Genomic DNA, 19,759 nt, shown 5'->3' with positions numbered 1-19,759 from the left:
GAATAGGTAGATAAGGTAGACACGAGTAACAACAGTCGATCCTGTATTGTGTGATATAACAATGATTGAGAAGCGCCTAAAAATTATTGTCAACTTCCTATATCCTAGATAGATTATAAATGTTAAGTTTTACCTAGATCGATATAATTAGATAATATGCTAATCGTAGATAGGTTATAGGTACCTATTAAGTTATAGATCGATGTATCCTAGATAGGTTATAGATCGTTGGGTTCAATGGCGTGCACTTCATAGATGCATAAATGATAAACGCAATGCATACCCTGAGGATTAATTATGTACAAGTTTTGGAGGAGACATTTTCCATTTTGTGCAATTTGTACATATAGTGCATACCCTAGTTAAAAACCTTGTGCAGGCCACTGGTGAGGACATATAGATAGTCGACAAATTAGATGATAAGTCTAACTATCTGCGTCGTCGATCCAGTGGCACCCGACTATAGGCTATGTGCCTTCGTATCATCAGGTTTGGAGTACGACTGAGAGTCCTGTAGGCCTAGTAGGTATCTAAAATCTGTTCCTAGCATAGCGTGTAAAGGTAGCATTTGGTTCTTGGAGACCCTGATCTGCGGCAGCGACGCGGTCTCGGATTTGTGTAGTGCTCCATATACATCCGTCATTTATTCTAAGTCGGTCGTACATCTCGGTCGCGGTCGCCAAGAACTGAATGCTACATTAAGTAGGTACTTATACGAACAGAGGAAGGCAACAAAAAAGATGGGAAGATGATGTCAGACAGGTTGCTGTAAAAACCTGGACTAGAGTAGCCAGAGAAAGAACCGAATGGAGAACGTTGGAGAAGGCCTTTGCCGATTGGCAAACTGACCTACAGAAAGTAAATAAAAACGAAATATACGAAACATTTTAAATGTATAAACGATATAGTATTTAAATGTATGTAATATTTTGTATTGTATATACTATTGTAAGATATTTTAATTAAGGTCCGAATAAAAGGCTTAGTTTTTTTTTTACGAATATTTAAGAGGTATTGTACTTGTAGGTGTCATCTTTGGATCTAATGAACAGATTTTGAAAATTCTATTACTACATAAAAACCAAGTTATTTGCGAGTGTCACAGGCTATATTTTATTGCTTACTAGCGGACGCCCGCGACTTCGTCCGCGTAATCTTTTAACTACCCCCTACTCTACCCTACCCCTTAAATTTTTTAAACTTTTTCTGTCATAAGAACCTTCTCTTGACAAAAACATCAAAAAAAATCGTAAAGTCGGTCCAGCCGTTCACGCGTGATGGCGAGACCAAGCGATACATGGATTAATTTATATCTTTTTTTTTCATTTTTTACAAGTTAGCCCTTGACTACAATCTCACCTGATGGTAAGTGATGATGCAGTCTAAGATGGAAGCGGGCTAACTTGTTCGGAGGAGGATGAAAATCCACACCCCTTTCGGTTTTTACACGGCATCGTACCGGAACGCTAAATCGCTTGGCGGTACGTCTTTGCCGGTAGGGTGGTAACTAGCCACGGCCGAAGCCTCCCACCAGCCAGAAATTAAGAAAATCTCAATCTGCCCAGCCGGGATCGAACCCAGGACCTCCGTTTTGTAAATACACCGCGCATACCACTGCGCCACGGAGGCCGTCAAAATATCTATATATAATGTAGGTTTTACCTATAAACCTACATAATAAGCGTTCGTATCTTATTCGTATACAACAAAGCTACGCTATTGGATGCAGTAAAAGAACAGGTATTAGGAAAATCAGATTTAAAAATGAAACTATTCATTTTATTTACACACTTTATTGAATAAACATAATGAAAACAAACATTTAATTATATCGAAACTAACCATAATGACAGTATACTGTAACCGTACGTACAACATTTATATTAACATTAATCAATTCAATTCACAAAACGATTAGATATGTCGACAATTACATTGATATTTGAAAGATATGACAAGTGAAAATCTAACTGTTGAACTACGTGTTACCTAACTATAGTACCACTAATTTTTTTTTGCAAAAACAATACTTTAAGTACTACTTTTACTAGGTTCTGTCTTTAGAATAATATTAAGCATGTTTGCACATAAATTGTATCTACGAAACAGTCCTGCATAAGTCTATACAGTGCCACAAACTTCCCTATCGCAAAGTGTATATGAAGATATGAAGACGCCATTTTGAAAAACATCTAATAGCGCGACAACAGCCACCCACACTGGACCAGATAAATTAAAAGGATGGGGTACATAGCTGTTCTTTGCATTTTCACAACGAGGCATCGTTGCTTTAATAGGGTAGTTGTACCAGTATTTTTGAAAGGGTCTTAAATTGTTCACCATCGTACAACTACATTGAAAACAAATTATTGTATTTTTTTGAAACATGAATTTTAATTTAAATTTTAAAATATTTTCTTGACAATACGAGTATTTCTATATTTTATGTCATGACGTCATCGTAAGCCCGTTTACACTAAACCATGATCAAACGGTTTAGTGTTTGACAAATTCGTTAATTAGACGTTTATTCCATTACTGACATTAAGTAACATCGTGACGTCAAAAAATAGACAGCGTTTTTGACGTTTGGAAAATTGAAAAGTTTTCTATGAAATTCTTAACTTTCATTAAATAATATCGATAAATTTCGGACCCTTATACCATGTACTAAATTTGATGTAAGTCAACTACCCTATAGGTAATATTAACTTATAGGTAATATTAACATCAACACAGATGTTAGATTAGGTATTTTTAAATCTATTATAAAAAAACAGAAGAAGACATTTAACCGTAAACATAAAAAAAATATCTCCTCTCCTATACCTAATTAGGGAGACCTAGCCCTGTAATAGGTCGTTAAAATAGATAATAATGTATGATTATAAAAAACTATGTAATGCTGGCAACATTGAAAACCGTTACGATAGGAACGCCGGTAAGTATAGCCCTTTAGACCAGTTTTTTCTTCTTAGTTTTTAAACTGTTACAAATATTTGTGTATACTTATTATAATTTATATACCAATCTGTTTAAATTCATGATATCCATTTAACTTGAAAAAAAAAACGAAGGAATGCTGTAAGGGCTGCTTTAGCTTCATACTAATATACTACCTACCCGATTTTTAGAAATATCACGCCTAATTCACAAGACCATAGAAAATATCTCCTATTAAACTTGTACATAAAGGTCGTGCGTGCTTCTCTACTACAGCCTTTCTTGATGAGTACTGTTAAGCAACAAACAAATTAAAAATGAGGGTTGAAATCACTAGTCATTTCACACCTAATAATAATTATAATTAACTTGTTCTTAAATTAATGAAAATATATTTGATTAATAAGCTTAGAACAATTAGATATGGTTAATTTTATATAACATTTTATGAACAAATCATACATATTTTAAAATCAATAAGTTATGAAATGACGTGCATTTTCTACCTTCATTTCTAATTTCTTTGTTGGTAAACAGTACTCATCAAGAAAGGCTGTAGTATAGGTTTGGTTTGCAAGTTGTAGTCGTGGAAACGTGTTTAATATCAATTAATTGTTAAAAGACAGAACCTTGTATAGAATATATATATAATTTAATATCATAAATTAATAAGATTTCAATATGATTGGAATAAAAATTAAATTTAATGTTACATATTTTATTTAATTATAACGTCAAATTCAACTCAGTTCTCAGATAGTGAAGGACAATCTCATTGTTATATTCCTTTAGAAATTCAGAAAGGTTATTTGTTATAAAATAATTTTAAATGCGTATCAAAAGTGCGACTGATTGATTTAGTTAGTTAATTATTATACTGACAGTGATCTTAAACTATACTCAGTCAAAATTACAGGATTTATTGCTATGAAATTAGAATCAATATGGCACAGCCCACTTGCACAAGAATTGCCACGTTTCGTATACACTATAAAAGTACTCAATTACTTGCGAATCTTATATACTCGTATAGCAGATCTATCTGGCCACCAAATAGAAGTATCGGCTCTCTCGCTTAATGTCAATGCCTAAAGGTTTAATTACTAAATGAGACGTTAAAATGTGGCAAACGAATTGTTATATAACTTGTATTACAATCAATTTGTTGTGTGGAATTATTTATAATAATATATATTCCAGAAAATATAGCTTATATTTTCGTATTTCATTATATTATGTATATTCAAATGTTTGATATTCTTTTAAATAAATGAATGTAATAAGTTTCAACTTTAAAATTTAAATGAATTAGTGATATTGAACAATAAACAATTCGTTCAATTTTAAAATACTCTACAGGTTGCCGATACTTCATTCAGTTTTTTAAATCTTTACATCACGCCTTTTCTTCTTCCTTTGTCCATATAGATGTCTATTGCGAACTTTTATTTGTAATATGTCATATCACAAATCTAAATTTATACTTCAATGTTATTTATTATATTATGAAATTCATTTTACAATTCTAATTAATAATATTTTATATATATATTTTCAAAATTTTACAACACAATTATAAGTTTTAGAAGTATAGTGTGTAAGTGATTTACGATAAACTCGTGAAGTAAAGTTGACTATAATTATTTTATTTTACCCTGGTCTCTACAATATAAATCGAGATTTGATGCTCCATACCGGAGCGTGTGACTGACAAAGGGATCACTTTATAGGTACGAAGTCGAATATTGTATGTAAACTGCACAACATACTACACAACCCTTTTATTCATTCTTACTCCTTCACGAATTTCTATTAATCCACATAATCATTTAAAAGTATTTTTATAATGTAAAATTTTTCAACATTTCGCAGTCTAAAAGGAATGAACGTTCTTCCCATTTCATTACAACAGAGAATTTCATCTCAACCAATGACAATATCCACCTTGTCCTAAGATTCACAAAATTTAAATAGAAGGGACTTCCAAAAAGGTGCAATAACAATTAAAAATTCAGGTGCTAACACGAATAAAAATTTACTATTACATTTAGAAAATATTTGCTAAAATTGATTTTTTTTTAAATTACACTATTTTACAGCGCAGTCTGACCCTGTCTATAAAGGCTAACAATTAATTAATAATTGAACGAAAAAAAGCAATACATTAAAATTATTCCAAAACACAATTTTCGCTTTTAATATACAAACGAGTAGTTATATTGCTCGTTTTTTTATATATTATAAGTAATATCAACGTTGAATTTAAATGGACTCAGGCTGCATCCAAATTTTTTTATATTGCTTAACTTTTGATGGTATAAATAAAGTCCCCTACAATGTAGCTGTAACGAGGAAAGCTGATTAATATTTAATTTAAAATTAAAGTCTTGTTTAATAAAGCTAAACCCCTTTTTTATTATGACAGAATAGTACGCCTGTACTGTTTAACTAAAGTAAAAACAGACGAATTTCAACATCGTCATATATATAATGTATATTATGCTACAATTAAATTCCAACAAAACTAACTGTATATAATTTCAGATCTAGCTTATAAAAACATTAAATAATTGAGCAAATCAAAATAACAGTAACAATAATACCTAAGATAATACAATTACAATATTAGATGACGTATGTATGTATTGCAAATTATTTATATTATTATTATGTATACGTGAAAATAGGACATTTATTAAAATGTCATTGTACTAAATGTATAATTTAACAACACCAATAGTTCTAATAAATACTTCTTTGTCAGAAAGTATCTGCGTTACAATTGCCGTAACTAGCAAGCAATGTAAACAAATAAATTGCCGCTTGTCCAATTTTTTTTTTACAACGTTCTAGATTCACTTTGATTCATGTCGCGGTGCTTCTACAAAGCGAATGCTAGAACTACCCACATTTTCCTTCCGACTGTACTCTTTCAGTTTAAACTGACGTAGCATGCAGCACAAAAATGCTTTCCAATCGTACATCACAGCTATAGAATTTCCTCTCTCTCTCTCTCTCGACTAACAATTTATATCTTTACGAGTCATTTGTATAGATTATATTCTACTTTACACCTGCGTGTTACTTATAGTTAAAAAGCTCTATACATTGTCTTATTTGTATTTTTTTTTATAAATAATTGAGTTATAATTTTTATTGCTAAGATAAAATACTTAAGTGACAGCACGCACATATTAATCATTTTTGATTTCATAATAAAAATATGACAAATCAACGTATATGTAACTCATCATATCCAAACGAAATAAATTTTGACTAGAGATTTTTTAAATAAAAATTTCGTCTTTTATTGTCAGACCAATTTGACTAGCACTAATAATAACCGTATAAAATAATAAAAAAAAAATACCTATTATAAATATAATTGCATAAAGTATTTTTATAAACGTCACAAACACAAAAGCAATAAAATTGTATGAACAATTTGGCACTGATATATTAATTTAAATAGTTCATATTAAAATATCAGAAGGGAAGACGACAGGTGGTATATAATGTGTCATTTGGATATGTTTCAGAGCTATTTATCCTACTTGTGAAGGTTTCCTTAATCTAGGGTGCAAAATTAATTATTTGTTGTTAAAATTAACGTTCCGATTATTTTAGAAAACTTTAGAATAACGATAGGTCTCTTTAAAATATTGACCTGAATTATTTTACTTGGCTTTTGTTACAGATTTGGCACTACGACCTCATTGTGGCACTATTTCTTCAGATCCAAAAATACTTTACTCGAAAGCATCTTACACTTCACTGGTCCTAAACTTATCTTATTTCTATTATAGCCTATTCTTTTTTTTTATTATTTTTATGTTTTATGTCGCTTACCACAGACTACCTAAAATCTCAATCTAAGACTAAATACCATGAGCAGTCTGGAGAGGGCAATAAAGTAATTCAAATAAAATGTCCTTAATTTACTAAATCTCCCAGAATAATTTAGCATAAATTCACAACATTAATATGTTAAACAAATTCAAAAAATCTTTGGCTTTGATCCCTGGACCAATATTATTTATTCGACTTAACCACGCTCTTGCCGATGTACAAGGTGTCTATGATAGAATTATTCGAATGTTAAATAAATTAGAAGACTATCACATTTAGTAACACTATTTTTTTACATCTAACGTCTTTTTTTTTTGTGATAATAGACGAATATTTTAAAATATAATATACTAAATGTTTCAGTTCACCGCCGTTTCTCTGTTAATGTAAGTTTCTTAAAGGATTTGATCCCATCGGTTTCATAAATCCGCGCCGCGTTCGCGCGACGAGACTTATTAGCTCACGAGCTGGCGGCGGACGGCAACCCCAGACAGACTAAATTATATGATAAAAAGCAACATCCATATCAATTACCTACTAACACACAACTCTCGTTAGGGTTGTAATGTGTCAACAACGTATTGAGGCTAACCTATGCGAAAACAATCATAACATAGGTACCGCCATCGACCGCAAGCTCGTGAGAGTGCTTATTGTAACACCTAATTTGCCAGGTAATTACGAATATGTTATTTACAAATATTGTCTTTAACCCTCTCACTCTGTTCGCTAATCTAACACTAAGCTACGCCAGCGAATCCGAGGTCGATTGTAACGCATCTACATCTAATGTACGCCGACGCTCGTTAAATAATTTTGAATTTGCGGCCGGCTGGGACCGACGATAACAATGAAAAAATAAACCAACCGAAGATCATTTGACCGCTTAAATCCATAGTAAATTCGATCAGCTTACTCACACTCGAAGTCGGAAATCTCATTCCCTGAACAGTGAACAAGGGCAACACAAATCATAGATATTCAAACAAACGTTATGCGCTCTGTACAATACAAACGTCGTGCACTGTTCACGGACCGAATAAATAATCAAAACTTCAGTCCATTTTGTTTAGTTCTCAATAAGTGCCATATACTACGCTCTCGGCGATCGATCGCACGATCCAAGTCGCACTCCAATCGATCAAATATTGGAGAATAAATATAAGAATATCTAAAATACTTATAAACTCGTAACAAATGTAAACATACATTCAGCTATTCGCCAATTGCTTCCCCTCTTGTTTACCAATAGTTTGGTCAAATTTTTTTTATTTGAAAAAATACATCGGAGCCAGAGTCCCGTATTGCGGTTGGATGTAGTAGCGGTCGGTGTTGTAAAATTTCGCAACGTTGGGAAACTGGCCTCGGAGCCCCATTCAATGGATCGGCGCCTTCACGATGTGGTTGGGCGCGATGTAGTGGTACCCGGGCAGCGGCAGACCAGCCGTCTCCATGGTGATCCTGCAACGCGCAAACCATTCCATATAGCGACGGCTCACATGCCACTTTACACGGATCTCAAGTTTACATTCATGTGAAAAAAAAAAACGGATCTCAAAACGACAGTGAAAAGGAACAATTACGAAGCGACTTGAAGCTAACTTTTTGACAGAGATTTGAGAGTTAGACCAATTGAAGCAGATTTTAATGAGTATTATTATACAATTCTTGGTTTAAAGTCGCTTGGTGATTTTTGCGTTTCTACCGTCGATTTATAATAATTAGAGGCTGGAATTTCGGAGGAAAAATTGGTTTGTTATGTGATCACTTGATTCATAAATGAGTGGACAAGCTAGGATACAAATTCAAATTAGGGAAAGAAACTTCTTACCGGGATATTGGATGATCCAGTGAGCTGTAGGATGAAGGTACTCGATGGACCGATTCAGCTTTTTCAGGTAACACAGGAATATTTGGTCTGAGTAGACAGGATTATGGCGTGGGTCTTGAGGAGGCTTTTGTCAGACCTTACTTTAATAATACTTCTGTACGCAACAGGTAAAAATTTGATTAGGTGCAGATGTGAAGAGGGAAAGGAAAAAACACATTACTTTATGATTTTATTATGTATGTTCTTAACACTTTTTGTCTTAACAATACTAGCGAATAATACGACTCCTGAAAAGAAAAACTCTATTATCTTAAGTTAACATGATTTTTATTAATTACAAATAAAGATAATATATTGACAGGCAAATAAACCGCATTTCACTTGGAACTATATCTAACTTTAAAAACGTTCGGATTGGACCTCGATTTAAGTTCGCCCTAACTAACGATATAGTATAAAGGTATAACATTACTTTTATCGCCTTCTCTATAGTTTGAGGTACGTTTTGTTGCAACAATGTTTTTTGAATCAAATCATAAATCATGATCAAGCCTGTATTTGAAGCATATATTTTCAATTACAGGCAGGTTTTTTTTTGTAAACTTTTGTGTTTCAAGACTGTCAAGATATAAATAATATGTATATACATTATACAGGGTGTTCCGTAATAAATGGATAAAACTCGAAGAAAAAACTAACTCGAGAAAAAATTTGAAAAATCCGTCCAGAAATAAAAACAAATACATGGTACCTTGGTCACCCTAAGAATTTTTTAAAAACTATTCAAATTAGTTTTAGATAATGAGGGTGAGGGTGTCACTATTGTTCCTCTTTTAGTATAGTGTTTTGCAAAAAAGCGTTTTCCAGTTTTGGCTACCGGGTCAGAAAAGTTTTAGCATTATAGCGCGGTTGCTTGCTCCGAAAACGTACCTCAAACTCTTTCTCTGCGATGTCTAAAATTACTTAAAGCTAAGCACTAATTGAGACGTGTAATTATTTTTTACTTTTTTTAAAACCTTCCACCCTTTTTCAATATTTTGGTTTCTTTTTAATACTTTATTAGTATTTATTGAAAAGAAAATCTTTTTAATACTTATAATACTAAAACTACCTGTCTAAAGTAAAAATCTGTAACCCGATTGATTTAAGCTACCTCAACAAAACATCAACATGGAAGAAACAATTTTCTTATATTGATATCTTGGTTTGTATGCCAAGTTATTTACTATTATTAGAATAAGCAGCATAGTAGGAATCTAAAATTGAATTATTTTTGGTTTAAATATTGAGATTTTAATCAGTAGTAAATAGTTAGGTAATTGATACCAAAACAAAAACGTAATTTACTCAAGTCAAACCAATTTTTTGGTGAATTTTTGGTTACAGAGGAAATTATCAATATTCTTGAGTTTGTCCTTTGCAGAAAGTTGGCGTTATTTTATAAGAGAGTTAGGACCGGTTAAACCATTTTCTGATACATGTCTGATAGCTTATTCACAAGCTTTTTCAATGTTGTTTTACATAAAGTAAGAAAGTGTCGAAACTTTCTATAAAGTATAGACTATCCGACACTTATCAGATAATGAAATTGGTGCCTAATCTCGCAGAACTACACGTCCAATTGTGCACTAGCCTAAAACGCTCGATATCGTTATAAAATACAAAACATTCCGCCCCTACAACTACTCTTATACTATCCGATGACAATTTTTTTCAATATAAATATAGTGAAAAGAGATGTAACCTTTATATAATAATTGTTTTAAGAAATATCCGGATTTTTATAGAGATTAAAAATTCATGTATGTGTCAAATATAAGGCCTGAGACACATGTATCACCAATCAGCATCGTGTTATTATTTTGTCATACACAATAGTTACTTTGTATGAAAACATGCATGTTGAAATATATTTGGTTATTTATTGCGTTTGATTTTTTAACAAATTAACTATTTTGTATGTTCCATTAAAGTAACGATGATTCTCTTCTTTTAACACGTTCGCTGCGGCACTGATATTTCTGTACTTTCCTCTCTTACTAAAACTTTATGTGGTGCGGTACGAGGTCTCTTGAAACGCTAGGCGTACGAGGTCCATTGACCTCGTAACTCTAGAACACGCTAGGCGTACGAGGTCCATTGACCTCGTACCGCAGCGAACGTGTTAAGGGAACTTTGGCATTCTGTTAGGTTTGCCACCATATTGTAACGTCTCCATTCAGGCCTATATATAACTAAAATGGTTTAAAACTTCAAACACCTATACCGACTGTTCGTACTATTACCTTGGCATTGTTTAATCTTATATCAAACACGATCTAAGTTATTTAAAAAAATACACAGAGTTTAAACTCATCTATCGCCATCAAACTATACTTCACTTCAATATAATGTTATAAAATACAGTATAGGGCTTTTACTAAATATTTCAATGGGTAAATAACGTTTTTCTGTCGATGGTAAATTTCCAAGTATAAATGATATCGTAATAAATTATCATGTTTTAGATTGTAATTTTGTAAGAAAAATATGCATCCACGCGTGTCATCTTTCCGTTTGTCATTAAAATGGGTAACTTTTAGATTAATTACTACCAACCCAATAGTATCATGTAATCAATTTTCATATCATGACACACTAACAAACATAAATAAACATTTTCATTCTATAATGATTTGACTTTTGCAATCTTTTCGTTGCAACTTCCAAAGGAAATCACAGATTTATTGATCACTCTGCCACGTTCATTTGAAATTTACAATGAATTTTACGAACGAATTAAAGTTTTTGGTAATTTGGAAGTAGTTGAAAAACACTTGTTGCAATTTTTTTTTTTACTTAATATATATATTTTTAGTGCGAAAAACTTGCCCCGTACTTTGAAGTATGGTTTGATGTCTTCGCTAGACACCCTGTATTTCAATTACAAATAGCCTTCTATACAATCATTAAAACGCGAAGCACTCTGTATACTCTACAGCCTTTAAGCTTCTACGTAATGTCTACTATTGTCACTTTCCTAGATATTGTTACATGACTATTGCTTTCTGTGTGATTTTGAAAAAAAAAATAATGATTTTTTTTATTTATTTAAATCAGATTTTTATGTGTTTGTATTATTTCATGAAACAAATAATAAAAAATAAATCGATTTATAGTTATCTAGTCCTAATCCTAAAGAAAATTGAGAAGTTAAATATGAAAAAAAAGAGATTATATAAAAAATTAAGTTATATTTTTTTTTGTTTATCATGACTTAAAAGTAAAAAATATAATGAATATCTACAAGGGAAAACAGGCAGGCTGAAAAGTAATATTCAAAAGTGTGGTGATCTTCCACAAAGATCAATAGTTGTTTCATTACAATGAAACACATTGTTCAAACAATATTGTTTCATCATTATTGTTGTTTTGCTTTAAATAAACAATCGCTTCATCATCATTACTGTGACGTTACATTTTTTGCCAATTTGGCTTTTGATGAGTTAAAAATTCACGAATTCACCAGTATTTTCATTATTTTCCAGCCTGTGTCTAACTTAGTAGCTGTAAACAGTCTTTAAAAATTTTAACGCGATATTTATAGTGCTATACATGCTTTAAATGTCACTGCGTTATACATTATACGAGTTTTTCAGAATACATAGCTGTTACATTAAATATATACACGACACGTGTACAGTCACTATAAATTTCATATTAAACCATATAATATCTAAATAACACCAACTAATTTTTTTTTCAAGATAGTCACAAATTAAAAATTTTTAAAACTTTCGACACCAAAATTTCAAGACTCCTTTAAAAGTCCTTTATAACATTTACGATGTCGTATACATAAAATGATAATGTATTTGCTTTTGATGATATTTTAAAAGAATTAACAAAATCTTCAATGAAGATAATAATATTCCCTGAGAATATTGTGTTCATTTTGAGAATGATTTTATTCTTACGACAAATTCAAAATTAAATGAATTTAAATTAAAAGTTTGATCTGTAACCTGTTTCAAAGGATAGTATTATTTTAAAAGTTTAATCTACATCGGAACTCGCGATTTTGATAGGACATGCCGGACAACGTCGAAAAAAAACTTATAATTTTATAAATAATTAATTAATTAAATAGAGATCGGGAATAATATAAAAACATTATTGTCGAATTACTGCACAAGATAAATCGGTAGGTAGAATTAGGGTCACGTCTCGCATTCGCGCGGACATCGAATTACTAAAAGAACCAAACACGCCTGGCACATTTCTAGCACGATTGGTATCGTTATGGCCTGCGCACACTGGAGAATAGGACTGCAGAGGATAGAAATATCAATTGAATTAAATACTTTTCCAATCACGATAAGTATACACCATGCCAGTTTCACCGTCTGTAAACTACCCCGACATATCAATCCAACACAAGGAACCCCTTAACAATATTAAAAATTACCTCAAGCTTATTCAAACTAGCGAAATTTCTTTTTAATTCATAAAAAAATCTAAACATCCTGTTTAATTTTGTTTTGTAAGTATGAAATCATTGACTTTGACCTAGTAGACTAGACCGACGCGGCGAATAGGTGTTCGAAAATACAGGATGTTTATAAATAATCGATTTTTGAAAGTTTTGTTACAATCGTAACTCCTTAAATTTTACTTCATTTTTTTTATAATAACCTAATGGATAATATAAAAAATAAATAAATAAACATTATGCGGGATTTCGCGGTTTAAGATGAAGGAAACTTCACAGTGTATAATGTTCGCTTGTCGACAAAACGGAGCCTTGTTTTAGGGAGCATCGAAAAGCACTCTGGAGAATGCGGCAGGCAGAGATATGCGCTGGCATTTTTGTTCTCTTCGACTTCGTAGCTTCGTAGCCAATAGCCAACGAGTGTAAATCGCGGCATAACGACGGATGCCCCAGTAAACTAGCAAATGTTTTTGGATTTTTCTTGATTTATTTCATTTTAATTGATTAGTAGTAGATAATGTTTATGGATGTATTTATGCGTAGCACTTCACTAATTAATGAGTGACACTTTCAATCAAATAGACAATATCCTTCGTAATATATTTCACAGGAAAACAATGTAAATATTCATATGGTTACGTGCTAGTTTCACCGTCTGTAAGCCCCGACTTTTATTTGTCCAATACATCCCACAACATTAAAAATCACCTCAAGCTAATTCACACATTAAAAATTTAAATTTGTGAAAAAATTTAAACATCCTGTTTAATTCTGTTTAGTACGCATGAAGTATCCGAACTTCGACCTAGTTTAGACCTCAAAGGCACCGACAAGCCGCGGCTGCGAATAGGCAGGCGTTTGAATATACAGGATGTTTTAAAATAATTGTTTTTTGAAAGTTTGTTATGTGGGATATCGGTTTACGACGAAGGAAACTTCACGGTGTTTAATGAAGACACTATTAATAGATAATTCATCCTCGATGCTCGCCCCGTCCGACAGTGTGCGCTTGCCATTAATCTTTGGTAACCCGCTTGTTTAGTAGGGATTGTATTTGTTGCGCTCTTTGGAGCTCTTCGACGGGGGGTCGTCGTCGTTGCGGCGGGAGGAGAACTTGTGCGAGCGGTGCACGCCGGTGGTCTGCACCGGCGGGCTGGCCGACCCCGACAGCAGGTCGGTGAGGCCCCCTAGCGCGGACAGCGAGCTGAGAGCTCCTAGCGCGCCGCTCTTGGTCAGCAATTGCGCCAGCGGGATGGCAGATGCCAGCGGGCTACTGCTGCTGCCGCTGGCGCCGGTCGCGTTACCCTCCAGATTCGCCTTCTGAAGCTCCACACTGCGGTAGCGGGACAGGAATATTGTGAAGGCCAGGCGATAAGCTGGGACTTCTCGATGCTTTCCTTACTGGAGCCGCTGATTCGATATACCGCTGATATCATCAATGAGTTTTAAAATTTTCCAAAAAATTAAGCAGCCAAGTTCGCAAAATAGTTTTTTTTTTGTACATTTTAATCAATATAGTTTTGGAAAAAAATACCTCGAATACGAGTGAATTAATCATGATGTCCACAGAAAGGAAAATGAAATTAGCACAGGGCAAATTTTGTAAATATGTAGTTGCACAATTTAACAATTTTTCTATGGAGCATTTTAATCATAATCTTTTGGTGCTAGAAAAACATACGAAAACATATTTGAACTAAGTTTTTTGCACACACATGGATATTTGGATATTTGACTTTCACAAATAACTTAACATTCATGTAAATCTTACTTTGAAATCTTTATAAGATTTTCGGCTAAGTTTATTGGGCTGCAAAGTATTGCGCATTACCGTTAATAAGTTATTAAATTGTTAACCAATTAATATATATTTTTTTATATATTTTCAACATTAGTTTTCAATATTATAGTTACAATCATAAAAAACGTTTTACAATGTCAAAAACAGAGTACAATTTTACAAGGCATCAAATTTATTTTAATAAATCTATGATATACATACACCGAATCAGGGCTATATAGATTGTTTGTAAACAAAAGTACACTTCAGTCATCGAAACGCCCCATTCAAAGGTATAAGACAAATCAAAGGATATACAGAGGATGTCAAATAAACTTTTTCAAAGGTGGACAAGGCTTGCTCAATTGGACAAATGAGTAGGTTAACTTGAGACATTGCAGGAATGTATTTGGGGATCAGTTACAATTATATTTAAAGTTAGGCCCGTATTAATAGACATTACTCAATACGAGAGCACATACATGAGTTTCTCACTGTAAATATCACAATAGAGTAGTTGACTATTTTTTTAAAAAGGATCTTAAATTGTTCAGTGTCGTTCTACTAGATTGAAACAAAATCATAATTATTTTTTTGAAACGTCATTACATGAAAATTTAAATCTTTAATATCTATTTATGACAATTCGAGCCAAAACACTGTCGGCCTATTTTTTAACCGTTTCATGACGTCACGTTAACAAATCCTTTACCAAACGGAGCGCTTGACAAAAATATTGAGTAACAATTAGTTTGACGTTTAGTGCATCAAATGACATGATGACGTCACGAAATGGACGACAGCTTGACGTTTGGAAAATTTTAACAAATACATGATTTTTCAATTAAGTTTTCTATGAAATCTTTCACATTTATTATTTGATATTTATATATTTCGGGACCTTATTCCAAGTACTACACTAAATTAATGTCATATATGTATGTAATGTATGTCAATGTAAAACACGAGTCAACTACCCTATTATGGTCTCACGTAGTACTTCAAGTTTGATATTGAGTAATGTCTACTTATGCAGGCCTCAGTTAATTGGGTGACTTACCTCATGTTGATGAGGTACTGGGCCAGCGCCACGGAGTCAGGGTTGCCCGTGATGGTGATGGTGCGATCAGTGCTGCCACCTTCGCGCTCCTCGCAATTTGATATCCGGATCATGGCGCCTGATATTTGACGGATCTCCGCGATCTTAGTGCCACCCTGAAAAAGGAATACTATCTAAATAAAGAACAATATTTTATGGTATATCATAAAGTTAATATGGTATACCAAAATAGCGTGATAGCCCAGTGGATATGACCTCTGCCTCCGATTCCGGGTTTGAACCCGGTCCGGGCATGCATCTCCAACTTTTCAGTTGTGTGCATTTTAAGAATTAAATATCACGTGTCTCAAACGGTGAAGGAAAAACATCGTGAAAACCTGCATACTGGTACTTCTTAACTCTCACGGGTGTGAAGTCTGCCAAACCGCATTGGGCCAGCGTCGTGGACTATTGGCCTAACCCTTCTCATTCTGATAGGAGACTCGAGCTCACCACTGAGAAGAATATGCGTTGATAATGATGAAAATGTTATTATGGAGTATACCAAAACATTCATATAAGTGCTAAACAATTTATAAATTATAGCGATTTATCCCCATATTCGCACAAGAAGAGGCACTATGCAGATGAAATTGCGGGAGTACGTTAGATGTGAATATAGTAAACATAGTTTTTATTTGTGTATGTATCTTGTTATATTTGTTTTAAATAAAATGTTTGTTATTAATTATTATAGTGAACAAGCCCTTACCTTGCCGATGATGCACCCGATGAGCTCGTTGGGCACCGTCATCTCGTGCGACTGCTGGTTGGCGGTGGGCTGGTTGCGCGTCTGGTTGGACGTGCGCAGCTGCGAGCCGGCCAGCGCCGCCAACGCTGGGAGAGCGCACACATGCAGCGTTAATACACTCCGTTACACACGAGTGTGTAGCATAAATTATAGCTTGGACACAAGTATTTATCGCTGACCAAAAGCTAGACTCGAGTACCGCTGAGTACTATAAAGTTTAGACACAAAAATATATTGCAAACTAATATAATCTCAAACTACGATAATGTTTCTCAAACTGATATAACCCAAGGCCTCTTTGGCCGATGTAGATTTGGATCATACTGAACGTATGCAAACGAAGTTTTAGTTGAATTTCTTAACATTTTATTCATAATCATCATCATCATCATCATCATCATCATCATCATCATCATCATCATCATCATCATCATCATCATTTTATCAGCCGATGGACGTCCACTGCAGGACATGGGCTTTTTGTAGGGACTCCCAAACATACTGATACGATACTGAACCACCTGTATCCAGCGAATCCCTGCGACACCTGGTGGGAGGTCGACTAACACTGCGCTTTGTAGTGTGGGGTCGCCATGCTAGCACCTTGGGACCTCAACGTTCATCGGCTCTTCGAACTATGTACCCGCCCATTGCCACTTCAGCTTCGCAGCTAGTTGAGCTATGTCGGCGACTTTGGATCTTCTGCGGATCTCCTCATTTCTGATTCGATCACTTCATCATCAGAGATACTCCGAGCATAGCTCATTCCATCGCCCGCTGTGTGACTCTGAGCCTTCTTATGAGGCTTATAGTTAGCGACCAAGTCTCGGAACCACAGGTCATCACTGGCATCACGCACTGTTCGAAGACTTTTGTCTTCAGGCACTGAGGAATTTCAGACGAAAAGATATCGCGGAGTTTCCCGAATGCAGCCCAGCAGAGTTGGATTCAGCGGTTCACCTCTTTCTCGAAATTGGACCTACCTAACTGGACCATATGTCCTAGGTATATGTATTCGTCTACAATTTCGATGTGCAACGTTCTCAACTATAACTGGGTGGAGCCAAACATGAGCGTTACACATTATTTTCGTTTTGACCATGTTCATTTTAGGCCCATCTGTTGAGAAACTCTGGTGAACATTTTATTACTGAGACCAAACTCGGTCATAAAATAATAAAAAGTTAAGAAATTCAACTAAAACTTATATAACTTGGAAGGAGCAGCGTATTTACCTGCTGGGTTAAGTCCACCGGTACTCGCAGGTCCCAAGCCACCTAGGCCAAGCGCGGCCAATCCTGCTAAAGGTGATTTAGCCAACCCTCCCATCTGAAATGTTTTGGAAATGTCATAATTTTTCCTTCCCAACTGACATCTAACACAAAATAAACATTGACATTCAAGCTCCAGCTGCTTGTTTTCATCTTCGTTGACATGGTGAGGATAGGATCTCCGGATAGGGTCGCCTGGGTAGAAAAAAGTTAAATGATCAAATACCGCTTCAGAGAAAATTCGCATTTCTTCAACAAGTTTAATCCAGGGTATCGTTTTATTTGTCCCACACATATTTCTGAATTAAACTTCTCGAAGACTGAAGAACAATGGCCCTGCGAATTTTCTCCATGTTCCATGAATTCCACCACATTGTGAGTGAGTGGTGCTGCCCGTGTACAAATGCATTTACGAGTTGAGGAGGAGACAAAAATTTAAACGAATTATACAACCAAATAAAAAAAATAGTGTCATGTTTATCATGCACTTCACGGTTAATCGAAAATTTATCTCGTATCACAAAAGAACGGACAAGGCGTGGTAGAGGCTATATAAAAAGGAGAGGTGCAAATGTAAGGAATGTTCAAATAAACGATTGCGCCACTTTGATATGCTAGTGAATGTTTAAATGTGAAGCTTGTCTCGGCGATGCCAGAAAACAAACAGATAAAGCTTGATAAGTAATAAATATTAAAAATCGTAACTACTAATACATTTTTCGACAATGAAACAACGTATATCTGTGCTGAAAGTTATGGACGTCTATCTACAGTTATGGGTGTGGATATACGCACTACTTACAGGGAGATAATATATGGGGGTCACGTGCATTTGGGAGCTAGGCGTATCTGTACATAGTTTCTCAAAGCCAGGGATACCAGCGCAAATAAATGCATAAAAACATTCCACACCTTTGGGGGGGTTCTACATGAGATTGTATTGAAATGTTACTACTACAAGGAATTCGAACCACACATTCAAACCACTTTTATAGGGATTGGGGCAGCACCAATCAAATATCGCTCTCTATTCCACACAACCTCATAGAGTTAATACTAGATATTACAATGATTTTTTTCATAAACAGATCCTTATTTTTTTTCAATATTAATGTAGTAGAGTTTGATTTTCTTTTTATATAAATAAAATGTTGAGTAACTGTAGTCTGGATGATATTGGAAAATTACTTCAGTAGAAGAAATTTAACTTAGAATAATTATAAAGGTTTTGCTACATAGGTACACAGTTTAAGTGCTATCTTGCGTTCATAGACAATCCCTAAAATGTCAATGAGTGTCTCATCGTTCTAGGTGAAAGACAAATAGCTGATTTTTCTGCCGTGAACCTTGTTTCGATATATCTTTAATATGTCGAAACAAGGTATAATATATAATGTAAATCAGTATTCTTACTTCAATAATGTGGCAGACTTTGAAAATCTAGTATTATTTTGTAGGATACTCGTACTTATATCAATTTCTGATGGTAAAACATCCATTAGGACTTCTCATCAGCCACTTCTATAATTGTGTAATCACAGTATATGGAAAAAAGCAACAAACATCAAAGAATAAGCTATAAATTCATTAGTAATATTACATCTAATAATAATTTGAATTAACCTGTTCGTAAATTGAAATTAGAACTATAATTTAGTTATAGAAAATTTTTATAAAACAAGCTATACTGAAGCCAAAAAAATTTTTGTTTTGTCTGTTTGTCTGTCTGTTAATTTAGATGGTTATATTTTTGTAAATTGATAA

At 33.8% G+C, this 19,759-nt stretch overlaps 1 protein-coding gene across 5 annotated transcripts in view; it reads right to left on the bottom strand.

Annotated features, from left to right (window-relative positions):
- Nucleotides 1-1,777: 1,777 nt before the first annotated feature.
- Nucleotides 1,778-19,759, bottom strand: part of LOC112051672 (poly(rC)-binding protein 3) — a 326,225-nt gene continuing 308,243 nt past the window's right edge. For 4 of the 5 annotated variants that reach the window (XM_052884856.1, XM_024090401.2, XM_024090403.2 and 1 more), the window contains 4 exons: nucleotides 17,960-18,053; nucleotides 16,686-16,810; nucleotides 15,935-16,089; nucleotides 8,840-14,427 (listed from right to left, as the gene is read on the bottom strand). In XM_052884856.1, the coding sequence (XP_052740816.1) occupies nucleotides 14,133-14,427; nucleotides 15,935-16,089; nucleotides 16,686-16,810; nucleotides 17,960-18,053 (669 nt within the window). In that variant the 3' untranslated portion in view covers nucleotides 8,840-14,132. Of the gene's footprint in view, nucleotides 8,254-8,839; nucleotides 14,428-15,934; nucleotides 16,090-16,685; nucleotides 16,811-17,959; nucleotides 18,054-19,759 lie in introns of those variants that run through there. The other variant, XM_024090405.2, reaches the window with a different exon arrangement.

Source organism: Bicyclus anynana, chromosome 12 (assembly GCF_947172395.1).
Source record: "Bicyclus anynana chromosome 12, ilBicAnyn1.1, whole genome shotgun sequence".
NCBI classification, from domain to species: Eukaryota; Metazoa; Arthropoda; class Insecta; order Lepidoptera; family Nymphalidae; genus Bicyclus; species Bicyclus anynana.
This window is presented reverse-complemented; position numbering and strand designations above follow the sequence as displayed.